Source organism: Pipistrellus hanaki, assembly GCF_964339955.1.
Source record: "Pipistrellus hanaki genome assembly, chromosome: 5".
Classification (NCBI taxonomy): domain Eukaryota; kingdom Metazoa; phylum Chordata; class Mammalia; order Chiroptera; family Vespertilionidae; genus Pipistrellus; species Pipistrellus hanaki.
The window spans coordinates 27,615,916-27,641,776 of record NC_140507.1 but is presented as its reverse complement, the minus strand read 5'-3'; the positions used below and the strand labels follow the sequence as shown (position 1 = coordinate 27,641,776).

General features: G+C 41.6%; 1 protein-coding gene across 1 annotated transcript in view; it reads left to right on the top strand.

Annotated features, from left to right (window-relative positions):
- Positions 1-25,548, top strand: part of KDM3B (lysine demethylase 3B) — a 57,140-nt gene extending 31,592 nt beyond the window's left edge. The window contains exons 8-24 of the mRNA XM_084884659.1: positions 685-1,921; positions 2,701-2,902; positions 6,055-6,269; positions 7,033-7,185; positions 9,577-9,684; positions 10,498-10,625; positions 11,602-11,875; positions 12,569-12,813; positions 15,873-16,139; positions 17,215-17,386; positions 17,854-17,944; positions 18,086-18,216; positions 19,425-19,544; positions 20,974-21,113; positions 21,369-21,545; positions 22,183-22,317; positions 24,116-25,548. Of these exons, the coding sequence (XP_084740785.1) occupies positions 685-1,921; positions 2,701-2,902; positions 6,055-6,269; positions 7,033-7,185; positions 9,577-9,684; positions 10,498-10,625; positions 11,602-11,875; positions 12,569-12,813; positions 15,873-16,139; positions 17,215-17,386; positions 17,854-17,944; positions 18,086-18,216; positions 19,425-19,544; positions 20,974-21,113; positions 21,369-21,545; positions 22,183-22,317; positions 24,116-24,196 (3,876 nt within the window). The 3' untranslated portion in view covers positions 24,197-25,548. The remainder of the gene's footprint in view (positions 1-684; positions 1,922-2,700; positions 2,903-6,054; positions 6,270-7,032; positions 7,186-9,576; positions 9,685-10,497; positions 10,626-11,601; positions 11,876-12,568; positions 12,814-15,872; positions 16,140-17,214; positions 17,387-17,853; positions 17,945-18,085; positions 18,217-19,424; positions 19,545-20,973; positions 21,114-21,368; positions 21,546-22,182; positions 22,318-24,115) is intronic.
- Positions 25,549-25,861: the final 313 nt, after the last annotated feature.

Here is a 25,861-nt window from a genome sequence, read left to right as displayed (position 1 = left end):
GTGGGCATATCAATATCTTTTACTTTTTCTTGGTTGGAGACTTGTTAGCCTAATGATAACACAAGTGTTCAGTAATCAGTATGCTCTTTTTAATTTAGTATCTTTAGGTTTAACTTTAATTGAAACAATGTTAACTTTCAGGTTGACTTGAACCCATAGATAAATGGCCAATTTCTAAAACTTTTCTTTAATGTACAATCGGCTTGTTATGGAGCTGAAGTCACTTTTGTAAGATGAAAAATTTGTAATAGCTTAAATTAAAATTTTAACAATAGCCTCTAATTGAGGTAGATTAATATTACATGATCACTTGGTATGTTTTAAAGTAAAAGCTGATGAATGTTTAAGAAGCCTTTTCACCAGTTCCCTGGTAGAGTCATTATTTCAAAATAGATACCAAAAAGCCTACACAGACTCCTAGTGCTATGACAACCAAGGGAGTAGAAGGATGATTGACATCTTGCTATCTCTAGCTTACCTTGCTAAAGATTCTCTCTGTGTGGTCTGCGGCAGGTTTCTTCCCTAATGCTGATGAAATCTAGTTATAAGAGTAGCTTTCATGGAATTGTAGGAAAGAAAAGTTGATTGACTGAATCATAAGAAATGTTGGCCTAGGTCCAAGAAAGAGATCATAAGGTTTTCAAGAGAAGTCAACATCACTAACTCAGGCTTTCTTCTTTTCAGAATTCAAGAAATTCTGTTCTGGCCTCTTCTGGATTTGGAGCGTCTCTCCCAAGTTTATCACAACCTTTGACGTTTGGAAGTGGAAGGAGCCAGTCCAATGGGGTTCTAGCCATGGAGAACAAACCTTCGGGCTTCTCTTTTGGCAGTAGCTCTGCACCAGAGTCTCAAAAAGACTCTGATCTCTCCAAAAACTTGTTTTTTCAATGCATGCCCCAAACTTTACCAACCAGTAACTACTTCAGTACCGTTTCAGAGAGTTTGGCTGATGATTCCTCCAGTCGAGACTCATTCAAACAAAGCCTTGAGAGCCTGTGTAAAGGCAGATCCACTCTTGGAGCAGACACTAAATCAAGCTCTAAGGCTGGCAGCTCTGTGGACCAGAAAGTGCCTACAGAGTCCATGCCCACCCTCACACCAGCCTTCCCACGGAGCCTCCTCAATGCCCGCACCCCAGAGAGTCATGAAAATCTATTTTTACAGCCCCCTAAACTGTCCCGGGAAGAGCCCTCGAACCCTTTCTTGGCGTTTGTGGAGAAAGTCGAACAAAGCCCTTTCAGTGGCTTTGCATCTCAGGCATCAGGTAGCTCTTCCTCTGCTACCACTGTCACCTCCAAGGCAGCACCCAACTGGCCCGAGTCTCACTCCTCTCCAGAGTCAGCATCTTTAGCAAAGAAGAAAACCCTCTTCATCACAACTGACTCCTCCAAACTGGTGTCGGGTGTTCTCGGCTCAGCGCTTACCACTGGGGGTCCCAGCCTCTCCGCTATGGGAAATGGCCGCTCCAGTTCACCCACCAGCAGCCTCACCCAGCCCATTGAGATGCCTACTCTCTCCTCCAGCCCCACAGAGGAGAGGCCAACTGTGGGGCCTGGGCAGCAGGACAATCCCCTCCTCAAAACCTTTAGTAACGTCTTTGGCAGGCACTCAGGCAGCTTTCTGTCCGCCCCAGCAGATTTTTCGCAGGAGAACAAAGCTCCTTTTGAAGCTGTGAAAAGGTTCTCCCTGGATGAGCGAAGCTTGGCTTGCAGACAGGACTCGGACTCCAGCACCAACAGTGACCTGTCAGATTTGAGCGACTCTGAGGAGCAGCTGCAGGCCAAAACTGGCCTGAAGGGGATTCCAGAGCACCTGATGGGGAAGCTGGGCCCCAATGGGGAGCGCCATGCTGAACTGCTGCTGGGCAAAGGCAAAGGGAAGCAGGCCCCGAAGGGCCGGCCTCGGACTGCACCCCTGAAAGGTGATCCTGCTGGGGCTATAGAGCGGCGTGGCTTGACACTAGCCTGGAATGCCTGTTGTGCTCTTGGGTAGCAGAGGCCCTCGCTTTGATAGAAAGCTTATAATCTCATAAAATTACATAGCCAAGGGCCTAACAAAGGCCCCTCACTAGACCTGTTTCAGGGCAGGATTGCATGTAAATCAGCACTGTCAGAGGGTATCTGTTAGTATAACCGTAGTTCCACAGAGGAAGTCCTTGACCTTCCTTAGTAGTCTTTGTTCAGGAACTCTTTCTTTGTGTTCTTCTCATCCTTTTCTGCTCTCCTTTGGCCCGTTCTCTCTACTCACCCCTCACTTTGCTTCTCTCTGACACATATGTAAGGTTTTATGTCATTGCCAAAAGCCACTGTATTCTGTGGTATTAAGTTATTGTCCAGAAGTGTAAGAGCTGATGATAAAAAAAGAAAAAAAAAAGAAAGTCTGGTAGTAAAAGTAGCTGTTGTCATTAGGAATTGGTATCCCATTGGGAGCTCAATTAGAAGACTCCTCGATTAGAAATAGTCATATCCCTAGGGGCCAGAGACAGGTGGTGGCTACCTTCTACCTTCTGCCTTCTTGAGTTTTCCTCCTTCATGACCAGAGTTTTTTACTATAATGAGGTACTTCCTTCAAATTCTCCACGGTCCTTAGCCCCCAGTGAAGCCTTTTTGCTCCCTCTGCTCCCTTTCTGTCAAGGATGAACTTGATGGGCACACTTATACCTGTCACAACCAACCACTTCTTCTCTCTCCCTTGACACAGTTGGCCAGTCAGTCCTGAAAGATGTAAGCAAGGTGAAGAAGCTGAAGCAGTCCGGAGAGCCCTTCCTGCAGGACGGGTCGTGCATCAATGTAGCCCCTCACCTGCACAAGTGCCGTGAGTGCCGCCTGGAGCGGTATCGGAAGTTTAAGGAACAGGAGCAAGATGATTCCACCGTGGCTTGCCGCTTTTTTCACTTCCGGAGGTACCAGACTTCTCTCTTTGTCTCTTTCCAGTTTCCATTAGTGAGACATAGTTCCCACTTTTTCTGAATCTATAAGTGTGTGTCACCATCTTTCTCTTTGTTTTCCTTACCCCTTTACTCTCAAGTGTGTGCTGAGGCTCTGCCACAGTAGCTACGTTTAGTGTGGATGTGAAATGACATGTAGCCTTGTCCTTAGAGAACTGAAGCTGCCAGCCCCTGACCTGTTAGTGTTATTCCTAACTTGGGTTCCTCTTGAAACCAGTGGTATAAGCAGAACTCAGTTTTGGACTATGAATCTGCCTGGCCACTTACTCCCCCTCTTCAGTGCTAGAGTAACTTGAGTTCCCTAGAAAGGAAGAGAAATAAGAGTAGGAGATAATGAGCATTGTTTTTGAAATAGAGAAAACTGGTGAAAATCCTGGGGATATCCCCTGCTTTTCACCAAACAAAACCTAATAAACGTAGAAGGGGAATTTCTTCTAAATAATCTTTCAAGAAGCCTTAATTTTTAAAATAAAGAAATCCAAATAATTTATCCATTTGGATAAATCCAAATAATTTATCCAAATAATTTATCCACAAGTGGATTCACTTAGCAAATGTGTATAAAACACATAATGTGTACTAATCATTGTTCTAGGCACCAAGAATTAAGCAGTGCACAAAACCTTCAAATTCTAGCCTTTGAGAGGTTTGCTTTGTAGTTGGAGAGGCAGACAGTAAGAAAAATAAGCTTAAATACATTGTATGTCAGCTGATATTAACTATGAAAAAAATAAAGGGAAAGAGGATTGAAGTGTGGGAGTGAAGGGCACATTTTTCTGGGAGACTAGTATTCCAGGAAGAGGGCATACCAAGAGCAATTGTCCTGAGGCTGGAGTCTGCCTGGTGTGTTTATGGCGGTAGGGTGACTAAAATAGAGTAAGCCACGGAGGAAAAGAGTTGAGGTTAAAGAGTTAATGATAACCCTGGCAAGTGTGGCTCAGTTGGAGTTTTCTCCCATATACCAGAAGGTCGTGGGTTCAGTTCCCAGTCTAGGTTGCAGGGTCTATCCCTCTCATGGTACAAGGGGAGGCCACCGATCCATGGGTCTCTCGTATTGATGTTTCCATGTTTCTCTCTCTCGTTCCTTTCCTCCCTCTCTAAAAAACAAAACAAAAAAAAAAAAACACACACACACACAGTAAAACCTATAACTATAGGGGGTGGGGGGAGAGTTAATGATGGGGCCAGATTTTAAAGGCTACTCTAAGGGCCTTGGCATTCATGCTGGAATAAGTCATTAGAGGTTTTGAGCTTATGAGTGATGCTGATGAGTGTTTTATAGGAGCACTCAGACTCCCTGTTTGAGACTAGGTTACATTGAGGCAAAGGCAGAGAGAAGAGCCTGTTACAATTATCTAGATGAGAAATGGTGGTGGTTTGGTGTGGGGAGGTAGCAGTAGAGGAGATGAAAGTGATTGGATTAATGATATGTTTTGAAAATAGAGCCTACATGATTTTCTGACGGGTTAGGTGTGGAGTATGAAAGAAAGGAGTCAACGGTTAATTCTACAGCTTTTGGCCTGAAAACTGGTAGAATGGAATTTCCATTTACTGATAAGGAGATTTCTTCGGAAAAGCAGGTTTGGGAAGGAAAATAGGGAGCTTTAACTTGGATATGTTATATTTGAGAAGCCTGTAGATTTCCAAATTGGAATTGCTGAAAGGGTAGCTGGATAGACAATGCTGGAGCTGAGAGAAGAGGTCCAGGAGATAAAAATTTGGATGTCACAAAGTATTTAAAACTATGAGTCTAATTACGATCACTTAATGAACGTAATTAGAGGACTGAGTTCTAGAGCTTTCCAACATTTTGGAGATGGGAAAGATGAGGAGGAACTGGTAGAAGAGGCTGAGAAGGAGCAGCCAATGGGTTATCCTAGAAGAGAGCTGAAGAAAGTATTTCCTGGAAGGAATAATGAACTGTGGCAAATGCTGCTTGATTGGGCCAGGTAAGATAAGGACTGGACTATGACCATAGGATTTAACAAGGGGTAATGACCTTGTCAAAACAGTTTTGGTAGATTGGTGAGGGAATACTTGATGGGAGTGGATTAAGAGAAAATAAAAGGGAAAAGAACTAGAACTGGTGACAACCAGTATAGACAACTCTTTCAAGAAACTGTTCTAACAAGCAAATAAATAGAAGAGTGTGGGATCAAAAGGACATCTGAGATATAAACTGTTAGAATGTTTTTGAGATAGCAAGTTCAAATACTGACAATGATTCAGGAGAGAGGAAAACATAACTTAAGAGAGAGAATTTGTGTGTAGAGCAATAGGCGGAGAGATTGTTCTTCACTAGGACGTGGTTCATTCATAATAGCAGATCGGATGATGTACATGGAGTTCAGTTGCAGGAAGGTGTGGTGGTGAGAGTTTGTTGGAGTTCTCTTCTGGCTCCTTGTATTTTCTCAGTGGAATGCTTACCAAGGTCCTCATGGGGAAAATAATATTGGAGGATTGAAAGAAGATACGAAACAGGCATCTGGAATGTGACTGCCAGGCAATTTTAAGAACTCACCTAATTTAGGTAGACATTAATTTAAAGGATGATGGCATGGCTCTGTGTTTTCCTCTGCTTACATTTAATGGCAAGGGTATATATGGTAGAACAAGTAGGCATTTCTTGGGACAGCTTTTTAAAGAACCTAGGCCTGCCAAAACCAGTTTGGCTCAGTGGTAGAGTGTCGGTCTGCGGACTGAAAGGTCCCGGGTTCGATTCTGGTCAAGGGCATGTACCTTGGTTGCGGGCACATCCCCAGTAGGGGGTGTGCAAGAGGCAGCTGGTCGATGTTTCTCTCTCATCGACGTTTTCTAGCTCTCTATCTCTCTCCCTTCCTCTCTGTAAAAAATCAATAAAATATATTATAAAAAATTTTTAAAAAAATAAAAATAAAGAACCTATGCCTAGTAAATGTTAACAGAATTTATTATTAGTGCAGAGAATACATACTACATTGATCAAATGTGATGACAATTTTTAACTCAGTCTAATTCCTCTTAAGTTTCATTTTTTTTCTTTTAGGTTCTAGGATTTTAGGAATGTATTAGTTTGCATTGGCTGCTGGTATTTACTATGTATTTGACTGTCTACCTTTTTGTCTCAGGCTGATCTTCACTCGAAAGGGGGTACTCCGTGTGGAGGGGTTTCTGAGTCCCCAGCAAAGTGACCCTGATGCCATGAACCTGTGGATTCCCTCTTCCTCCCTAGCAGAAGGGATAGACCTAGAAACCTCAAAATACATCTTGGCCAATGTTGGGGACCAGTTCTGTCAGCTTGTGATGTCTGAGAAGGAGGCCATGATGATGGTAGAGCCACACCGTAAGGCACCATCTTCCTCACTGAAACTTTCATTATATTTTGCTTAAGGGAAGGAGTGGAAGGAGTGGCAGATGGCATATTCTATAGATGAATTAAGACTGATGAATTAACTTGAATTATATAACTTGAGGCCCTAACAATTATATAACTTGAGGCCCTAACAATATCCAGCAGACCTCATTCTTTTAGTCTTTGAAAGTTGACAGACCAAAAACTTGCCTTTTTCATTTTTGTCTCAGAGCTTCCATAATAAGTATTATGATCTCTACTTGGGTTTGGTTCACTGAATATTTTCAGCTTGCTGTGAACCCACTTGTATTAGTAAATGATATTCTATTGTATGTGAATAGATGAAGTGCTAAGGAATGCTATGTTACACTGGAACTCACATTATTCAACCATATATGATATTCCCATGCCTGTGAGATACTGGATCCTATTTCTAGGCCAAGGTAAATTGTACTATGAAATTATTCCCTACATTTCAAGAGAAGAATCCTCTTATTTCAAACTACCTCAAATTGACAATTTTACAGTATCATAAGTAATAACGTGTGACATTTATTCTCTGTTGACACTTGTCAGAAATATTAGAAATTCCATGTGTTTTGTTTCTCTTGCAATTATTGAAAGATGTATTTCATAAATCTTTGAGCTTTATTGCTGGACAAAATGACTTGAGTAGGAATCAGTGTATCTAGGGTCTTTTGCTATAGTTTAGTATATCTAATGCCAACAATATTTCTCTTCCTCCTCCCACCAGAGAAAGTGGCATGGAAGCGTGCAGTGCGTGGTGTACGGGAAATGTGTGATGTATGTGAAACAACTCTCTTCAACATTCACTGGGTTTGTCGCAAATGTGGATTTGGGGTCTGCCTTGACTGTTACAGGCTCAGGAAAAGCCGTCCACGCAGTGGTAAGCAAATACTGTCCTTTGTAGTTCGACAGGTAACCTGGCGCTTTGAAATTGAAGCAGGGATGGGTTTATGTGCCCTTTTTATTTATTTACTAGAGATCCAATGCACGAAATTCGTGCAAGGGCCTTGGCGCCCCTCCCCCACCACCACCGTAGCTGCCTCTGCCTCAGCCCCACCCGCTGCAGCTGTGGCTTTGTCCGGAAGGATGTCTGGTCTGATTAGCATATTACTATTTTATTATTATAGATTTTCTTATATGTATATTTTTATTGACTTCAGAGAGGAAGGAAGTGGGAGAGAGAGATAGAGAGACTCATTGATCAGCTGCCTCTTGTACACATGCGCGAGCGCATACAACATATGCATACATACACATGTTCCACCCCACCCCTAGGGATTGAGCCTACAATCTGGGCATGTGCCCTGATTAGGAATCGAATTGTTACCTTCTAATTCATACATAGGTCGATGCTCAATCATTGAGCCATGCCAGGCTAATATATATATATTTTTTAATTTATTTTTAATTTTTTAAAAGTATTTTATTGATTTTTTTACAGAGAGGAAGAGAGAGAGATAGAGAGCTAGAAACATCATGAGAGAGAAACATCGACCAGCCGCCTTCTGCACACCCCCACCGGGGACGTGCCCACAACCAATGTACATGCCCTTGACCTGAATTGAACCTGGGACCCTTCAGTTCACAGACCGACACTCTATCCACCGAGCCAAACCAATTTCGGTTATATATATATATTTTTTAAATAGACTATAAATACTATATTTTGGGTTATAAACTAAATCTTAATAAAATTAAGATGATTCATATAGAGTATATTTTTTTACCACAAAAGAATAAATTAGAAATAGAAACTTATCTGGAAAAATCTAATATTTGTAAAGTGAACAACATACTTTTGGGGGTTTTTGGTTTGTTTGTTTTTAAATATTTTTTTATTGATTTGAGAGAGAGAGAAACATCAGTGTGAGAGAAATATCTATACACACACCCCTACCGAAGACTGAACAGCAACATGGACATGTGCCCTGACCAGGAATTAAACCGATAACCTTTCAGTACATGGATGATCTCAACCAACTGAGCAACACTGGCCAGGGCAACAACACAGTTTTAAATATCCAGTGGATCAAAGGGAGGAAAATCACAAGAGAAATGAGAAGATATTTTGAAATAAATAAGGTTCAAACACAGTGGATTGACATTTGTGGAATACAATTAAAGCAGCACTTATAGGGAAATTTAAAGCACTAAACACTTATATTAGAAAAGAAGCAGTATTTCAAACAGCTAAACTTCTGCTTGAGAAAACTAGTTTTAAAAAAAAAAGGGTGAGAAGATGCACTTTACCAATAGTAGGAATGATAGGTCATTACTACAGATCATTATACTGAAACATTTGACAACTTAAATATAATGGACAAATTTTATGAAAGACACAAACTGTCAAATTCCTCAAGAAGAAATACAACCTATATAACCTAATATTAAGAAATTGAATTTGACCGAAACCAGTTTGGCTCAGTGGTGGAGCGTCAGTCTGCGGACTGAGGGGTCCCGGGTTCGATTCTGCTCAGGGGCATGTACGTTGGTTGCGGGCACGTCCCCAGTTTGCGGGCACGTCCCCAATGGGGGGTGTGCAGGAGGCAGATGGTCGATGTTTCTCTCTCATCGACATTTCTGGCTCTCTGTCTCTCTCCCTTCCTCTCTGTAGAAATCAATGGAATATATATTTTTTTAAATTATTATTTTTTTTTTAAAGAAAAAAGAAATTGAATTTGTAGTTTAGAAAATCTTCCAACAAAGAAAACTTTAGGCCCAAAGTTGTATCAAACATTTAAGGAGGAAATAATACCAGTTCTACACAAACTGAGGAAATAGGAGGAAATGCTTAGGAACCCATTTATGAAGGCAGCATCACACTCATATCAAAGCCAGATGAAGGCATAGCATCCCACTTCTAGGTATTTACAAAAGAAATTAAAACATGTCCTTGTACCTGAAAATTTATGATAGCTTTATTCATAATAGCCAAAATTTGGAAACCAGCCAATGAATGGGTAAACAAAATAGGGTACATTCATACCCTAGAATTCCACTCAGCCACAAAAAGGAATGAATTACTGATACATGCAACAATATGGATGAATTTCAAGATCATGATGCTAAATAAAAGAAACCCAATGCAAATGACTATATACTGTATACTTCCAGTTATATGAAATTCTAGAAAAAAGCAAAACTTTAGTGTTAGAAAGTTGATCATTGGTGGCCAAGGGTTGAGAAAGGGCTCCAAGGGAACTTTAGGAAGGGAGATGGAAATGTGCTATGTCCTGTGACCTCCTAAGTGAAGGCATTTTACTTATTTCAGAAACAGAAGAGATGGGTGATGAAGAGGTTTTCTCCTGGTTGAAATGTGCAAAGGGGCAGTCCCATGAGCCAGAGAATCTAATGCCCACACAGATTATCCCTGGCACAGGTAAGGAAATGCCTGTTTTAGACTTGGTGTGTGGAAGCAGGGAAGAGGAGGGATTTAAAGATAGAATTCATACATTATAAAGTTGGTGAAATAGTTGATGCCGGCCTTATATATTTTTTAAGCCTCACCAGATTTCTCCAAGGATTTGAATATTTAGAGAGGTGTTAGCTTGTGTGCAGCCACTGCACACATTTTGCTTCACCTTTCTGATGGGAGAGGTTGATTACCTTTCTACATATCATTTTACATTTTTATGGTTGGCAGGACCAAAATAGAAAAATCCAGTTCCATGCTGTCAGAAAGACCTTTGGTTTTAGGTTTTTAAAAATCCAGCTGAAGTTAATCAAAAATGAAGCTAATCAAACTGAGGAAGGCAATTTAACAGCAGGAGTAACTGGTCGTGTTTGTGTCAAAGTCCCAGTTTACTTCATTGATTCCTCTTGACAGTCTGTTTCCAGCTTGCGCACCTCCACTAACCCATATGCATTAGCGGTGGTGAGCCTGTAAAACTCCTGCTTATATTTTTCTTCACAAAAGAAAGCTTGGGGCTCGGGGAGCACACCTGCACCCTTATACCCCAGTGCTTCCAAGCAGAGGGCTCCCTGAGTGCAGTGGTAGGGTGCTGCTCCCTTCTGGTCTAAGCATTAGTTAAAGGTTTGTGTCAGTTTCACATTGGCCTTTTTTTTCTCCCCACTTTTTCTAGTGTTTTTGTTTGTGTTTTTTGGGGGGGACTTTAAGTAAGGTCTTTAGCACAACACCTGAACATACGGGAATTCTAATGTTATTGTTATTATTACTGTGTCTCTTTTCCAGCTCTTTATAATATTGGAGATATGGTACATGCTGCCCGGGGCAAATGGGGAATTAAAGCAAACTGCCCTTGTATTAGTCGGCAAAACAAATCTGTGTTGAGACCTGCTGTCACCAATGGGATATCACAGGTAAAGTGGGGTTTGTGAGTGAAACTTTAATATGAGTTATTCAAGAGATTTTAATTCCCTCTGACTGGTACAAGTTTCTCTTGATTCATCTTTAAAGCCAATTCACATTTTAGTTGATAAATAATACAGAGATTCTTTGTATCTTGTCAAGATTTATACCTCAGGGTCCAGTGTAGGTGAAGAGTATAGAAAAGGTTACTAGGAATACAGTCCTCTCTGTGCATGGATCCTGTCCTTGTCATGTTAGGTATAAAGGACAGAGATATAAAGATTGGCCTGCTGACCTGAAAGCAATCCCAGCCTCCAAAGAGGGTCTGGTTTTCTCATTGCTGTGTCAGAGGTAGAGGTCATTCCTATTTATGACTTTTGAACAAGAGGCTGGGGTGTGATATGTGTGTGTGTGTGTGTGTGTGTGTGTGTGTGTGTGTTTAAACTCACATATACACAACTAACTGATTACATTTGGAGGCCCTTCCAGGAATGCTACTATTAATATCTGGTCAATAAAAGGCTCAGAGATTAATGCTGAGGGACCTCAAGATATATTTTCAGTAGAGTTGCCATATTAAAGCAAATCATATGGAAGTTTCAAGAATAGAATAATAAACATTTATTGAGTTATGTATGCCAGAAAATAAGCTAAGCTCCTTGCATATACTATCTCATTTAACTTTAAAACAGCTCTATGGGGTCAGATTCTGATCACCAATTTGCCATTGCCCAGTTTGAGCCTTAGACATGCTAAACAAAACCATGTTTTATTTTCAAGCCTTTTTCACTGCTCTTTCCACAGAACCTAGCTAGTTTCTGTCACATCATATGACTCTATGAATATATATTGGCTGAATGAATGAACAGTTTACGGGATAGTTTCAGACTGTTTTCCCTGACTTAGAGTCCTCTAACTAGACCTATGTAGCCATTATTTTTGCTCCACAGGACAGCACTCTAACGATGTTGGCCTTCTGTGCTTTAGCTTCCTACCAATAACCCTAGTGCCTCTTCTGGAAGTGAAACCACCTTCTCAGGGGGAGGAGGAACTGCAGCGGTAACAACTCCAGAGACCGATCCCAAAGCTGACAGCATTGACATCAGAGCTGATGAGCCTCCAAAAGCGGACAGTTTGGCATCAAACAGCAGTAGTGAGCTAAAAGCCATCAGGCCCCTTTGTCCTGACACAGCCCCACCCTCCTCTGCCCTGCACTGGCTGGCGGATTTGGCAACTCAGAAAGCTAAAGAAGAAACAAAAGGTGAGATGGACAGAAGCCTCTGCCCTGCATGGGGGTGGATCACTTGAGTTATTCTTGGATTCTTCAAACTCACACATTGCCATCAACATTTATGAAACATGCCACTTGCTTTCTCTGGCTGATCACATAAAACAAGGGGATCTCATGTGACTTTTTCTAGAAGTGGAGCTTTTTAAAAAAGGCACATGCCTGGTCTCTACCCCAGACCTCTTTTAGACAAAATTGATGCAAGATTTTTTTAATAAGCTTCCCAAATGGCTCTGTTATGCAGCCAGGGGTAAACAGTTTTCACTGGGGAATCATTAAAAATGCAGATTCCATGTGCCCCACCAGAACTATTAAATGAGGACAAGACCAAGAATCTCCATTTTTAACAAGCACTTCAGGTGATCTGGAGACCCACTGGAAGAAACACTGTCTTAGAAAGTGAGGGAAATGAAAGGTGGATGGGAACAAAAGAAGTGTGAAATCCAGATCTGGAAAAGAAAGGAAGAAGTAGGAGAGCTTCACTTTGGCATGAAACCTACCATAGTTCTAGCTCATCAGGCGTGGCCCAGACAAACCATGCATAGTGTGGGGGGCAGGGGAGAGGAGAGGAAAGTCTTTCCTCCTCCCCCTTGCTGATTTTTAGGAGTCATTTGCCTGCTGGTGTTCCTTGTTGTGCTAATGCTGTTCCCGGTTATGTTCTTACAGAAGCAGGGTCCCTGAGGTCGGTGCTCAGTAAAGAGTCTCATTCACCCTTTGGGCTGGACTCGTTCAACTCCACTGCAAAGACTCCAAAGCTTTTTAACAGTCTGTTACTGGGTCCCACTGCCTCCAACAACAAAACCGAAGGCTCTAGCCTTCGAGACCTCCTTCACTCCGGTCCCGGAAAGCTTCCTCAGACCCCCTTGGACACAGGCATACCCTTCCCCCCGGTCTTCTCTACATCCTCAGCAGTAAGTGTCCTCTCCACAACTCGCGCCGTTGCTGCTTTTCCATGCGAGAACCATCAGAAATCTGATAGCTGGGTTCGAGGGTAGGCGGGTGACTTGTGTTGGCTACATTGTCCAGCCAACAATCCTTCTTCACATGAAGTTTGGGGTCCTTTTAAGTAATGAACCTTTTGTGCCATGTTAGGAAGTCAGTGGACATGAGACATTGAAATTATCTATCATCAGTAGAAACTACTTTGTTTTCTTGACAGGCATTCATTTTTATTTTTTTACGTAAGCAGTATATTGGTATTGTATTCTTTGGACATCTAACAGATGCCCCAAACCTAACACTTCTTAAGACTACACTCCTGATCTACCTGTAAGCCTGCTTGCTTCTCCTTCAGTTTTTCTCTCTTGGCCAGTTGGATCTCCATTCTCCAATCTTGCAATCATTTGGGACTCCCCTCATATTTCATATCTAATCTGTCAGCAAATTCTTTCAATTTGATCTTCAAAATGTATAGAGTCCACTCATTTCTCATCAAGTCAGTTTCTTTCCCTCTGGTCTGAGCCAACATCCCCTTGTGTGCATTTTTGCAATAAATTCCTTTCTCGGGCCCTCTTTATTGCTTCTCTTTTCACTCTGCAGTCTATTTTACACAGCAGCTAGGTAATCCTTTTAAAATACAGGTCAAGCCGAAACCGGTTTGGCTTAGCGGTAGAGCTTCAGTCTGCAGACTGAAAGGTCCCAAGTTCGATTCCGGTCAAGGGCATGTATGTTGGTTGCGGGCACATCCCTGGTAGGGGGTGTGCAAGAGGCAGCTGGTCGATGTTTCTCTCTCATCGACATTTCTAGCTCTCTTATCTCTCTCCCTTCCTCTCTGTAAAAAAATATATATATTTAAAAATAAATAAATAAATAAAATACAGGTCAAGCTGAAACCAGTTTTGCTCATTGGATAGGGCGTTAGCATGCGGACTGAAGGGTCCCAGGTTCGATTCCGGTCAAGGGCATGTACCTTGGTTGAGGGTACATCCCCAGTGGGGGGTGTGCAGGAGGCGGCTGATCGATGACTCTCCCTCATCGATGTTTCTAACTATCTCTCTCCCTTCTTCTCTGTGAAGAATCAATAAAATATATTTTAAAATAAATAAAATAAAATACAGGTCAAACCCTAGCCGGTTTCGCTCAGGGGATAGCGTGTCAGCCTGCAGATTGAATGGTCCCAGGTTCAATTCTGGTCAAGGGCACATGCTCAGATTGCAGGCTCGATCCCCAGTAAGGGCTGTGCCGAAGTCAGCCAATCAATGATTCTCTCTCATCAATGATGTTTCTCTCCCTCTCCCTTCCACTCTGAAAACAAAAATATTTTAATTAATTAATTAATTAATTAATTATAGGTCAAAACATGTCACCTCTGCCTAAAATCCTTTATAGACTTCCTGTTTCTCTCATAAGCAGAATCCTTTCAGTGGACTTTAAGGCTCCACCCCAGCTATATGTCTTCTCACTTCTCTGACTTCAACTACCACTCTCCCTCTTGTTCACCCTCTTCTGGCCTCGCACAACTTCTTGCTATTCCTTGAACGTGGTCCGGCATGCACCTCTTCAGAGCCCTTGCACTTGTCCTTTTCTCCACTAGAGCTTTCTTTCTCGGGTAACCACATGGCTTGCTTCATCAACTTCCTCTCCTCCCTCCCAAAATGTCACCTTCTCAGTAAGACTTCTTAGACCACCTTTTATTTATTTTATTTTTTTTTAATATGTTTTATTGATTTTTTACAGAGAAGAAGAGAGAGAGATAGAGAGTTAGAAACATCGATGAGAGAGAATCATCGATCAGCTGCCTCCTGCACACCCCCTACTGGGGATGTGCCCACAACCAAGGTACATGCCCTTGATTGGATTCGAACCTGGGACCTTTCAATCCGCAGGCTGACACTCTATCCACTGAGCCAAACCGGTTTCGGCCTTAGACCACCTTTTAAAAAGTCCATCTCACACCCATCCTCCACTCATATCTGTTTTTTCTACACTTACTATTTTTACCATTGCACTAAACTACCACCTGGCTTAATGTGTGTTTTATTTATTGTCTGATCGCCTCTTCTTAAAGGCATTTTTTATTGTTTTACTCATCACTATATCCCCAGTGCCACAGTGTTTGACACATACTGGTGCTTAGTAAGCATTTGCTGAAGTGAATTCACAAGGTACACAACTTTAAAGATACAGTGAAAAGTCTTCCTTGGTGTCTCCCAGCCACATGTTTCCTTTCTAGAGGTCACTATTGTTTCATGAGTGTCCTTTCAGGGCTACATAGTGTTTTTCTGTTTCCAGTTTATACATCTTGAAGATCATTTCAAAGTAGTACATAAACATGTTTCTCATTCTATTTTATGATTAATAGCTGAAATTTGATGAACTGTGGATGGTCGAACTTTGTACAGTGTGGGTTATTTGTCTCTTTTGGATAAATGACTTTAAAGAAATTACTTTGCCACTATTTTTTTTTTTTTATATACTTGTTCTTAGCTTCCCCTTCCAGTTTTTATTTTTATTTTTAAACTTTCTCAGGATGTTTTATGATTTCATGTACTCAATAGAGACAATGATTAGTAACACTTTAGCCATAGCAGGCATAGGATTATTTATTATATAAAATAAAGCCCAATTATTTTATATATCCCTTGGGCATTATAATCACAAAATTTATAACCCACAAAGTAAATTATATTTTTCACTCATTTACAGTATTTTGTGATTCCTCTGGTCTACATGCATATGCTTAATACAAATTAAGGGCTGAATGCAAAGATATTAATTGAGTATCAAATCTCTTGAGGCACAGGGGATCTTTCTGTACTTTCCATTCATTAACGTGAAGCAAATATGAAGGATAGGGAAATTTAAGATACTGACTTAATAGGTTCCTTCTTCCAATTATAAAAGACATTTAAACTTATGAAATCTAATCAAGTAAGCAGAACTTCTTATGAATACAACTATTAGACAAATTTGTGAATGCTCTTTTCATGCTGCATCCGTCAAACTTAACCTGTGGATTTGTGTCTGGCAGGGAGTAAAGAACAAGGCCAGTCTACCTAACTTCCTTGACCACATTATTGCCTCAGTGGTAGAAAATAAGAAAACCTCAGATGCTGCAAAGCGGGCCTGCAACGTGACTGACACCCAAAAGGAGGTGAAGGAGATGGTGATGGGGTTAAATGTGCTGGACCCCCACACCTCTCACTCCTGGCTCTGTGATGGGAGGCTTCTCTGTCTCCATGACCCCAGCAACAAAAACAATTGGAAGATCTTCCGAGAGTGTTGGAAGCAAGGCCAGGTAAGCGAGAATAAGCAGTTCCCTGTGCTGCCTATCTGCCGCAGCCACCGGAGAGCTGCAAGTCTCTCTGAGAGACACACAGAAGTTCATTATAGACAGTCTTGCTACTTCGAGTTTTCTTGGATTTTTAAAAATCAGAGATCCCTGAGAACACATTATGGAGTCTTTTATTTCTAAGCTGTGGACCTCTGTTCTTAATAGGGCTGTTGAAATTCCTGTTAGGTGGTTAGCTAGCATTAATGACACCTTTAGGGGAAAATCCTTAAGTGTGATGTGTGGTAAGACCAAGATGGGTGGAAGTGGGTGGTACTTTTTCTAGGTAAAAATTTTAAAGACATACAAGTTTTTGTGATAGTGTGATAACACTGCCTAATTTTTTTTCTTCTTTATTTATTTACTAGAGGCCCAGTGCACAAAATTTGTGCACTAGGCCTGGCCGGTAATCAGGGCTGATCAGGGCCTTCCTTCATTCTGCACCACCCCCTGGTAGTCAGCACACGTCATAGCGAGTGGTCAAATTCCCTGTGGGTCAAACTCCCAAGGGAACAATATGCATATTAGCCTTTTATTATATTAGCCTCTTTCTTTCTTTCTTTCTTTCTTTCTTTCTTTCTTTCTTCCTTTCTTCCTTTCTTCCTTTCTTCCTTTCTTCCTTTCTTTCTTTCTTCCTTTCTTTCTTTCTATAACGCTGCCTAATTTTTATACTTTACAAGGTGCTTGAGGAAGGGAAAGATTATGGAATTGTCTGGATTTTTTTTTTTTTTTTTTCATTCCCACAGAAGTATTCTAAAAGCTTCATTTGTCACATTTTTTCCTCTCACCTAAAAATAGTGATAGATATCAGGGCAACAGACGTGATTTCCATGGCACATTCCCAGGGTGAGAGTGAAGTCTAATGGAGTAGGAATGGTTTTTATTTGCTGTAGGTGACAGGTTGAAATCAGAGATTCTGAAACTGGGAAGGAACGGTAAATCATCATGGACAAGAAACGTTGGCCCCCAGGAAACCCTTCTATTATCTCCCTTCGCCCTGAGCTCAGAGTATTTCCTAAGTGGGATATTTTTCTTTCCACAGCCAGTGCTGGTTTCAGGGGTACATAAAAAGCTCAAGTCTGAACTCTGGAAGCCAGAAGCCTTTAGCCAAGAATTTGGAGACCAGGATGTGGACTTGGTGAACTGCAGGAACTGTGCTATAATTTCTGATGTGAAAGTTCGGGATTTCTGGGATGGCTTTGAGATCATATGCAGTAAGTAGCTCTTATATCTAGTTCAGTAATGACAAACTGGGAAGTAAGCATCTCTGTGTTCAGTTATGCCCACAGAACAGCAACATATAGCCTCTTGGTGGGAGGAACATTTTTGCCTGTTGCTAACCGGGTAGCTAGCTTGGCAATTGCATACCTTCCAGACCTCATCTGAGCTTAAGCATGTGATCCACAGAGTGTGTGAAGCACACTTTCACCCTAAGGAAGAAGGGGGATAGAATTCATCACAGAACAATGAACTTTGCCTCTTTGCCTTTCCTCTGAGGTAGAAAATTATAGGTGTACTAAAGCAGTGGGTGAGAAAAACAGCCCATCTAGTCCATTATGGGAGTTTACAAGTCTGAAAATAAGAGCTTAGTCTTCTCTTAGTCTCCTAAATTTTGTAGTCCCTGGAAAATCATACAACAGCCAACCCAGCAGATGTTTGCAAAAGTGTTTCTGTCTTCCAGAACGATTAAGGTCAGAAGATGGACAGCCAATGGTGCTCAAACTCAAGGACTGGCCTCCGGGGGAAGATTTTCGGGACATGATGCCAACAAGGTTAGTGAATTACAGTGGGTTGTCTTGAGAGACTTTTCCTTGCTGAAGCCGTCATAAAGTCATCACAGAAAAATGAACTTTGCCTCTTTGCCTTTTTCCACCAGTTAACAAATTAAGTCATCTTTCCTGCTTTTTTTGTAGGTTTGAAGATCTGATGGAGAACCTTCCTCTGCCAGAATATACCAAACGAGATGGCAGACTCAATCTGGCCTCTAGGCTACCCAGCTACTTCGTAAGGCCTGATCTCGGCCCCAAGATGTACAATGCCTATGGTATGAGAGTGAGGCCATATTGCTCTTTTTGGACATTATTGTTCCCATTCCACCTATAAAGGGCGTATAGAGATGATAGAGGGCAGTGTCAGGTGCTAGAAAAGTTAATAGTATCCAGGATGGTCTTGAATACGTTTGCTTTCATCGTACTAGTTTGCATAGTATCCATATGGGTCCAGTCAGTTTGTATATCTGTGGTAGTTAGAAAGTATCCTCTCAAAAATTCTATACAAGGAAGCATGAATCTTGGTTTTTAAGAGACTGATAAAGTAACAGTGAAGAAGCTGAGTACTATGCTACCCAACCAGCTCTTTGTGAAGTTTCAATAACATCCTAAATCACTGTGAAAACCAAGCTGTATTTATTTTATTAATTTTTTTTTAAATATTTTTATTGATTTTTTACAGAGAGGAAGGGAGAGAGATAGAGAGATAGAAACGCCGATGAGAAAGAAACATCGACCAGCTGCCTCTTGCACACCCCCTACTGGGGATGTGCCCGCAACCAATGTACATGCCCCTGACCGGAATCAAACCTGGGACCTTTCAGTCCGCAGACCAACGCTCTACCACTGAGCCAAACCAGTTTCGGCAATTTTTTTTTAATCTTCACCCGAGCATATTTTTCTATTGATTTTTAGAGAGAGGGAAAGACAGAGAGAAATATCGATGTGAGAGAAACACATCAATTGGTTGCCTCCTGCATGAGCCCCGACCAGGGCTCTGGGCCGGGGAGGAGCCTGCAACCAATGTACGTTTCTTGGATCAGAATTGAACCTGGGGCCCTTTGTTCCACAGGCTGACACTCTATCCACTGAGCCAAACTAGCTAGGGCCAAGCTATATTTGGTATGTGTCCTAATGCCCATATCTGTTTTGCTTTTGAAGAAGAAATCATTTTTGCCCTGACTGAAGTGGCTCAGTTGGTGTGGCATCATCCTGTCCACAGGAAGGTTGCCAGTTCAACTCCTGATGAGGGCACATGCCCAAGTTGTGGGCTGGATACCCCAGTGGGGGCATGCAGGAAGCCGCCAATCGATGCTAGTAAAACAGTAGTATCAACCAAGCTAGAAATCAGTCTTAAAGAGATGAAAGTCATAAACAAGATATTCTTCCAATGTTATTCAATTAAAAGTATCTTTGAGTATGTTTTCACTTGCAGGGTCTATATGGATTCTTCAAAATATTCTCTTTCATCTTTTGCCTTCAGGCTTGATAACAGCGGAAGATAGAAGAGTTGGCACAACAAACCTTCACTTGGATGTGTCTGATGCAGTTAACGTGATGGTGTATGTTGGGATCCCCGTCGGGGAAGGTGCTCATGATGAAGGTACGATTTCTAGAATCCACTGTTTGAGGCATGGCCTTGGGCATAGAATTGGGTGTCTTCCCCTCAATCAGGGCCAGTGGCTTTTTCTTTTATTTATTTATTTTAATATATTTTTATTGATTTCAGAGAGGAAGGGAGAGAGAAATAGAAACATCAGTGATGAGAGAGAATAATTGATCGGTTGCCTCCTGCACACCCCACACGGGATTGAGCCTGCAACCCAAGCATGTGCCCTGACTGAGAATCAAACCATCTCCTCCTGGTTCATAGGTCGACGCTCAACCACTGAGCCACGCCAATCAGGCAGTGGCTTTTTCTTAAATTTCTTCCAGGCCTAATATGGTGCCCTGCGTATGTTTTTAGACAAAGGGAGGTTTTAGCAGAGAAGAGGCTACTTGTGTATCTGACCAGTCATTCTGGGAGAATGTGTAGCACCACAAAGAGGAATGAAGAAGGAATGGCAAACCAGCCTACTTGGTCATCAGCCAGATCAGCTGTGGATGACAGATGATAAAGATAGGTCACTTGCACAGAAATGAAGCATGAAAGTGTATTTTGCTGCATCTATACTCCCTGCTTTCTCAGTATAAGATTAATATGTGTTAATTATGGAAGTTTTAGAAAACATAGGCAATTTTAAAGAAGAAAATAAGTAACTCAAAATCTCAAGGTTCATAGATAATCAGTATTATTACTTTGGTATATGTCCTGCCATACATTTGCTTTTGATACTGCACATCTACAGATCCTTCCACTGTGTTGTCCTTTGAGAGGTTGTAATATATAAGCATTAGAAGCCAGCCCCCGTAACTTGCCAGAGAAGCTTTATATGTCATGACTTTAAACCATATCATTATCCATAGCATTTAGAAGAGGTCTGAGAAAGTATAGAGTTCATCTACTTGCAGCAGGAGCTAACCTGCAGTTTGAACATAAGATATGATTGCACAGTTTGAACAAGAGGTATGTCTTAAAGGGCTCAGTGAATAGAGGGTAGGCCTGCAGCTAAAGGGTCCCAGGTTCGAGTACAGTCAAGGGCACGTGCCCAGGTTGTTAGCTTACTCCCCAGTAGGGAGCATGCAGGAGGCAGCCAATTGATGATTCTCCCCCATCATTGATGTTTCTGTCTCTCTCACCCCCTCCTTTCCTCTCTAAAAACAATAAAAATATAGTTTTTTAAAGAAATACGTTGTAAATGAAAGCAGCTATGCCTCCAAAAAAATGCCCAGTGTCTGTGAAATAAGAAAGATTAAGATTGCTCTTCCTGTGTTTAGGAAGCTTAGACCTATATGACTTTTGATTCTATCTTGTATTATTCCAGAGACATAAGAACAGTAGAGACTAAATTTTTTTGAATTAGACATTTTGCTTCACTCCGAAGTATTAAAATGACTGGTTATATTGAAAAGTGGCATTTTGCTCTTTTCAGAAGTACTCAAGACAATAGACGAGGGAGATGCCGATGATGTGACAAAGCAGAGGATTCACGATGGAAAGGAGAAGCCCGGTGCTTTGTGGCACATCTACGCAGCCAAGGACGCAGAAAAGATCCGGGAGCTGCTCCGCAAGGTGAGGTGGGCACCCAGGTCACAGACTGCAGGTCCGAGAATGCAGAGACAGCCTGCCTAAGGTGTTTCATGTGGGGTTTCTGGCATTACAGACCTGTGCCTCTCGTCAAAATGCCCCGAAGGCCTGAATCTACACCGAGAGGATGTTGTTTAGAAGAAAGCTTTGGCCCACGAGAGACACTGCTACAACAAGCGGAATATATGCTGTTCGTAATTTATTGATCTTTCCGTCTTTGTGTTTTGGTCATGGCTTCAGGTTGGAGAAGAGCAAGGCCAAGAGAATCCCCCTGATCATGACCCAATTCATGACCAAAGTTGGTACCTGGACCAGACCCTCCGTAAGCGACTCTACGAAGAATATGGTGTGCAAGGCTGGGCCATCGTTCAGTTCCTGGGAGATGCCGTCTTCATACCTGCGGGAGCCCCACACCAGGTGGGTCCATTTTGGAACTGGGCCTCATAGTCCCATGAGCTTCCTTATTTCTTTCTTGCTGATCTGGCAATAAATATAAATGGCTGGATTAGACAGATTGCTCTTAAACTACAATTTATGTTTGGTTTTTAATTTTCTTCTATGTGATTTTAAATGCTCATTTAGAATTTTTCAAACAATGGAAACTATTAAAGAAAAAGTGAAAGTCTCAGCTCAACTCCCATTACCCTCCTCCCCCTTTTTAAAAAAAATATATATATATATATTTTTTTTTATTTCAGAGAGGGAGAAAGAGATAGAAACAGTCAATGATGGAGAAAGAATCCATGGGCATGTTCCCTGACTGGGAATTGAACCGTGACCTCCTGGTTCATAGATAGACGCTCCCATACCCCTTTTTGATCCCCTCATCCTGCCTTCCTCCGAGGTAGCCTGTTAATAGTTTTGTATATATTTTTCTAGATACTTTTCTATGCATATACTAATGTTTTATATTTATAAATTTATACTTACAGTTTTTCCACAAGTGTTGTCTTTATAAAAATGAAATTATTATAAGTATTCCTGAAGTTGTTTTTTTAACTATATAATTTTGCATATGTTACTAAACTCTAATGCCTTATATTTTCCCTCCCAGGTGCACAATCTATACAGCTGCATAAAAGTAGCAGAAGATTTTGTATCTCCAGAACACGTAAAGCACTGTTTCCGCCTGACGCAGGAATTCAGGCATCTCTCTAACACTCATACAAATCATGAGGATAAACTGCAGGTAAATAGCTCCTCCTTCACTTCTCATCTCCTACTCGATTACACACACAGGAGGCCCATCCTGTTTCCTGAGGGTATGCTCTGGGAGGTAAAACTGTGGAGAGATGATAAAGGGAGCTATGTCTGGGGATATGGAGTCTTCCCCAAGGAAGTATTTGATCAGTCCTCTTCAGATTTGGTTTTAGAGAAGACTCATGTTTTAACCTAATAACTTACAGTGTAACAGTCTTCTCTTTCTCCGCCCTGGGATATAGACTGTTACAGTGTTCACTGCCACTAGACTGACTTCCCCAGTCAGGTGAGAAAAGCATTGTGACAGGTTTTTTTTTTTTTCTGAGAAGGGATATTTCTCTGGAGTGGCTTCTCAGAGCAAATTTCTGTGCAGACTCAGTTGCTTAGAGCTCTGCTAATGACTCAGTCCATGGCCTAAGAGGGTGGGGGTGGTTTTCCCCTGTAGATCTAAGCTGGACAATCAGATTCAGTTTTCCTCTGTATCTAAAGTGGATTAGAACTTTAAGGGCAGAATTTCATTGTTAATACATTCGGGTGCTTAGTAGCATAGAAGAAGAAAGAAGCAAGATTGCCTGAGCAGAACTTCAGCGTTCTGAGTACACACTCCAGCCTCTCACTTAGTGGCCTGTTCGCCTCCATCACCTGTGGCTCCGGTGTGTCTTCTTTGGTCAGAGGCCAGTGCGGTTGGAGGTTTTTCTTGGTTGGTATTTTCAGTCACCTTCAACCTGTTCCTTTTTCAAAATTATAAACCATTTCAACCATCAAATTCTTATACAGAGTATAATCATATTGATAAGTAGATAACATTGACATTATAGACATAATGCAAATATTCAGGCATACATATTTTCAGATGTCACCTCCGTTAGGTTTCAACTTCTACCAGGTTATGTCCCATCCTCTGCTTTATATTTTCTGTGGTATTTTTTTTACCACCTAACATTGTATCTTATCTGTTGGTTTCTATCCCTACTATAGTATAAGCTATTTAAACTATGAAGGCAAGGATTTTACCATTTTATTCTCTGCTTTTCCCTAGCACAATATTGGTTGTATAGTAGGTACTCAGTAAATATTTGTTGAATTAATACAAAAATTTAGTAGAGAGTAGCACAAGGGGGCTTGTGTGCCCATCACAAAGCTTAAGAGGTAAAACACGTATATGCATTCATATATACAGCATAAACATTGTTGAAGTCTCCATCCCATCTCCCTGCTTTCCTTCCTCAGAATACTCACCATCTTAGTTTAAAACTATATTTAAGATATTCACTTTATTTCAGTAACTTTTACTCTATCTTCTTACCTCATTCTAGACAAATTAGAAAATACATATCAGGAAAAATACCCAATAATCCTACCTGCCCGCTTTGTTTGAGTGTGTTCCTATTCACTACAGGGCCTTAGGCGAGGTTCTTAATCCTGGAACCTTGATTTCTTCAGTTTCTCGTCTATAAAATAAGACATAATAATAAAATGTACCTCATGGGATTATGGTAAGAATTAAATGGAAGTCCACATAAAGAACTTAGTAGTCATGCACAGCACATAGAAGCACATAGATGGTGGTGATTAGATAGCCTTTCAAATGATTTCATTATTCCTTTTTGAATAGACCTTATGTGCTATGTGACTTGTAGGTCTGCTTTAGGACGGGTATGGAAAGTACACAGTCCTGGTTGAGGGCCTTCCTCACTAACAGCGGGCGTATAGGCAGCCTAGAACACACGTTTTCATTTGCAGAGACAACGGGCTGCCATGCTCTGACTGCTGTTCGCTCTCCCCAGGTGAAGAACATCATCTATCACGCAGTGAAAGATGCCGTTGGCACCCTCAAGGCTCATGAGTCCAAACTGGCCCGGTCGTAGGCGTGGAGAGATGGCAGACTCCCCTGTGAAGCAGGTCTTTCACTCCCACAAACCGGGAACGGCAGGGCTCTCTGCTGGAGCAGAGGTGCTTCACCTGGAGCCAGTGTGGTCAGTATTACAAACTCCAGCCACTCTTCTACGCTGCCTCAACACTGAAGGCTGTGACACAGGAAAGCCGCACAGTTCACACACAGCTTCGGACTCCAAGCCGAGGGTGCCACATTCCCATCCTGTGGTCTTTGGGACTGAATGGCCTGAACATCGCTGGCTTTCCTGAAGTCTTATGATCTGGGATTTGTGGAAACCAGGAATGTGGGCACACCTTTCTTTTTTTTCCTTTTTTTTCTCTCGTGCCTAGTTAATTGGGAATGTTTGGAGGTATGGGGAATCACATAACTGGTACAAGTAGGGGCTCATTGCTTAAACATGCCTGGTGGAAGCCTCACAGTGTCTCTGCACGTGACCTCTGACAGCCCATCCCAGGAGACAGGGTGAAGCCATTCCCCACCATCTCCCCCGTGAACACTGGGGTCTTGCAGGACCCAGGGAGGACCCACTGCTTTTCCCAGGAGGCTCCAGGATTAGGAACGTGTGTATTTAGTGAAAAATAGGTTTGTAGTGAAATAGTTACTATTTCATGAAAGTAGATATTTTTAGAACTTTTGAAATACCACAGTTGTTTTCCTGGATTATGAGGAAAGGCACATTACATTTAGTCTTCCTTTCGATAAAACACTTTGAAGAAATATGATTTTTTAGAAATCAACTGCCCATTATAGCACAAAATCAGCCAAAGCAGAATTTAAAAGAATTGGCGTTTTGGGATTCTTTTTGTTTCTCCCCCTCCCATCTCAGTCCTATCTTGAGGGAACAGCCATCTGAGAGAGCGTTGTCCTGTCTGAGCTGTCGTGTGCTCCACACACAAACACATGGTGACTCCAGGAACATTTCCATCTGTTACCAGCGTTCCCTGGGGACGGACTCCTTGTAACAGTTCCAAATTTGAGGGAAAGTGATTTTCCTACATGAGGCTTTTTTGTTTTTTGGGGGGTTTTTGTCCAGAAATATTTTCAGTGAAACTTTCCAACTCAGTGGAGTTTTATTAAAAATTTATTTGAAAATAATGGAATTCATTGGCCCATGGGTACATTGGATAATGTATCTTCTTTCTGGCTGTACTGTAGTGCCCTGAAGGCTTGTTTATATGTTCACAGTTTTTTTTTGTTTTTGTTTTTGTTTTTTTAATAAAAGTCATTTACTGTAGAATACCTTTAATTTCACTTTCTGTATTTTAATTTTGTTGAAGGGCTGATTGGGATTTCCATGTTCTTATTAAAAATCTAACAAATCTGTTTTGAGTGGACTAAATTCTTCTTGTGCCAGCCATTCTACGAACAAGACCAGCCTGGCTATTGTAGCTCAGTGGTTGAGCATCAGCCTATGAACCAGGAGGTCACGGTTCAGTTCCCAGTCAGGGCACATGCTGTGTTTTCAGGCTCAATCCCCAGTAGGGGGCATGCAGGTGGCAGCTGATCAGTGATTATTTTATCATTGATGTTACTATCTCCCTCTCCCTTTCTCTGAAATCAATGAAAATATAAAAAGAAATAAAAAGCAAGGCCAGGTGGAGGGGGGTTGGAAGTGGAGGATTTGTTTTCAGATCTT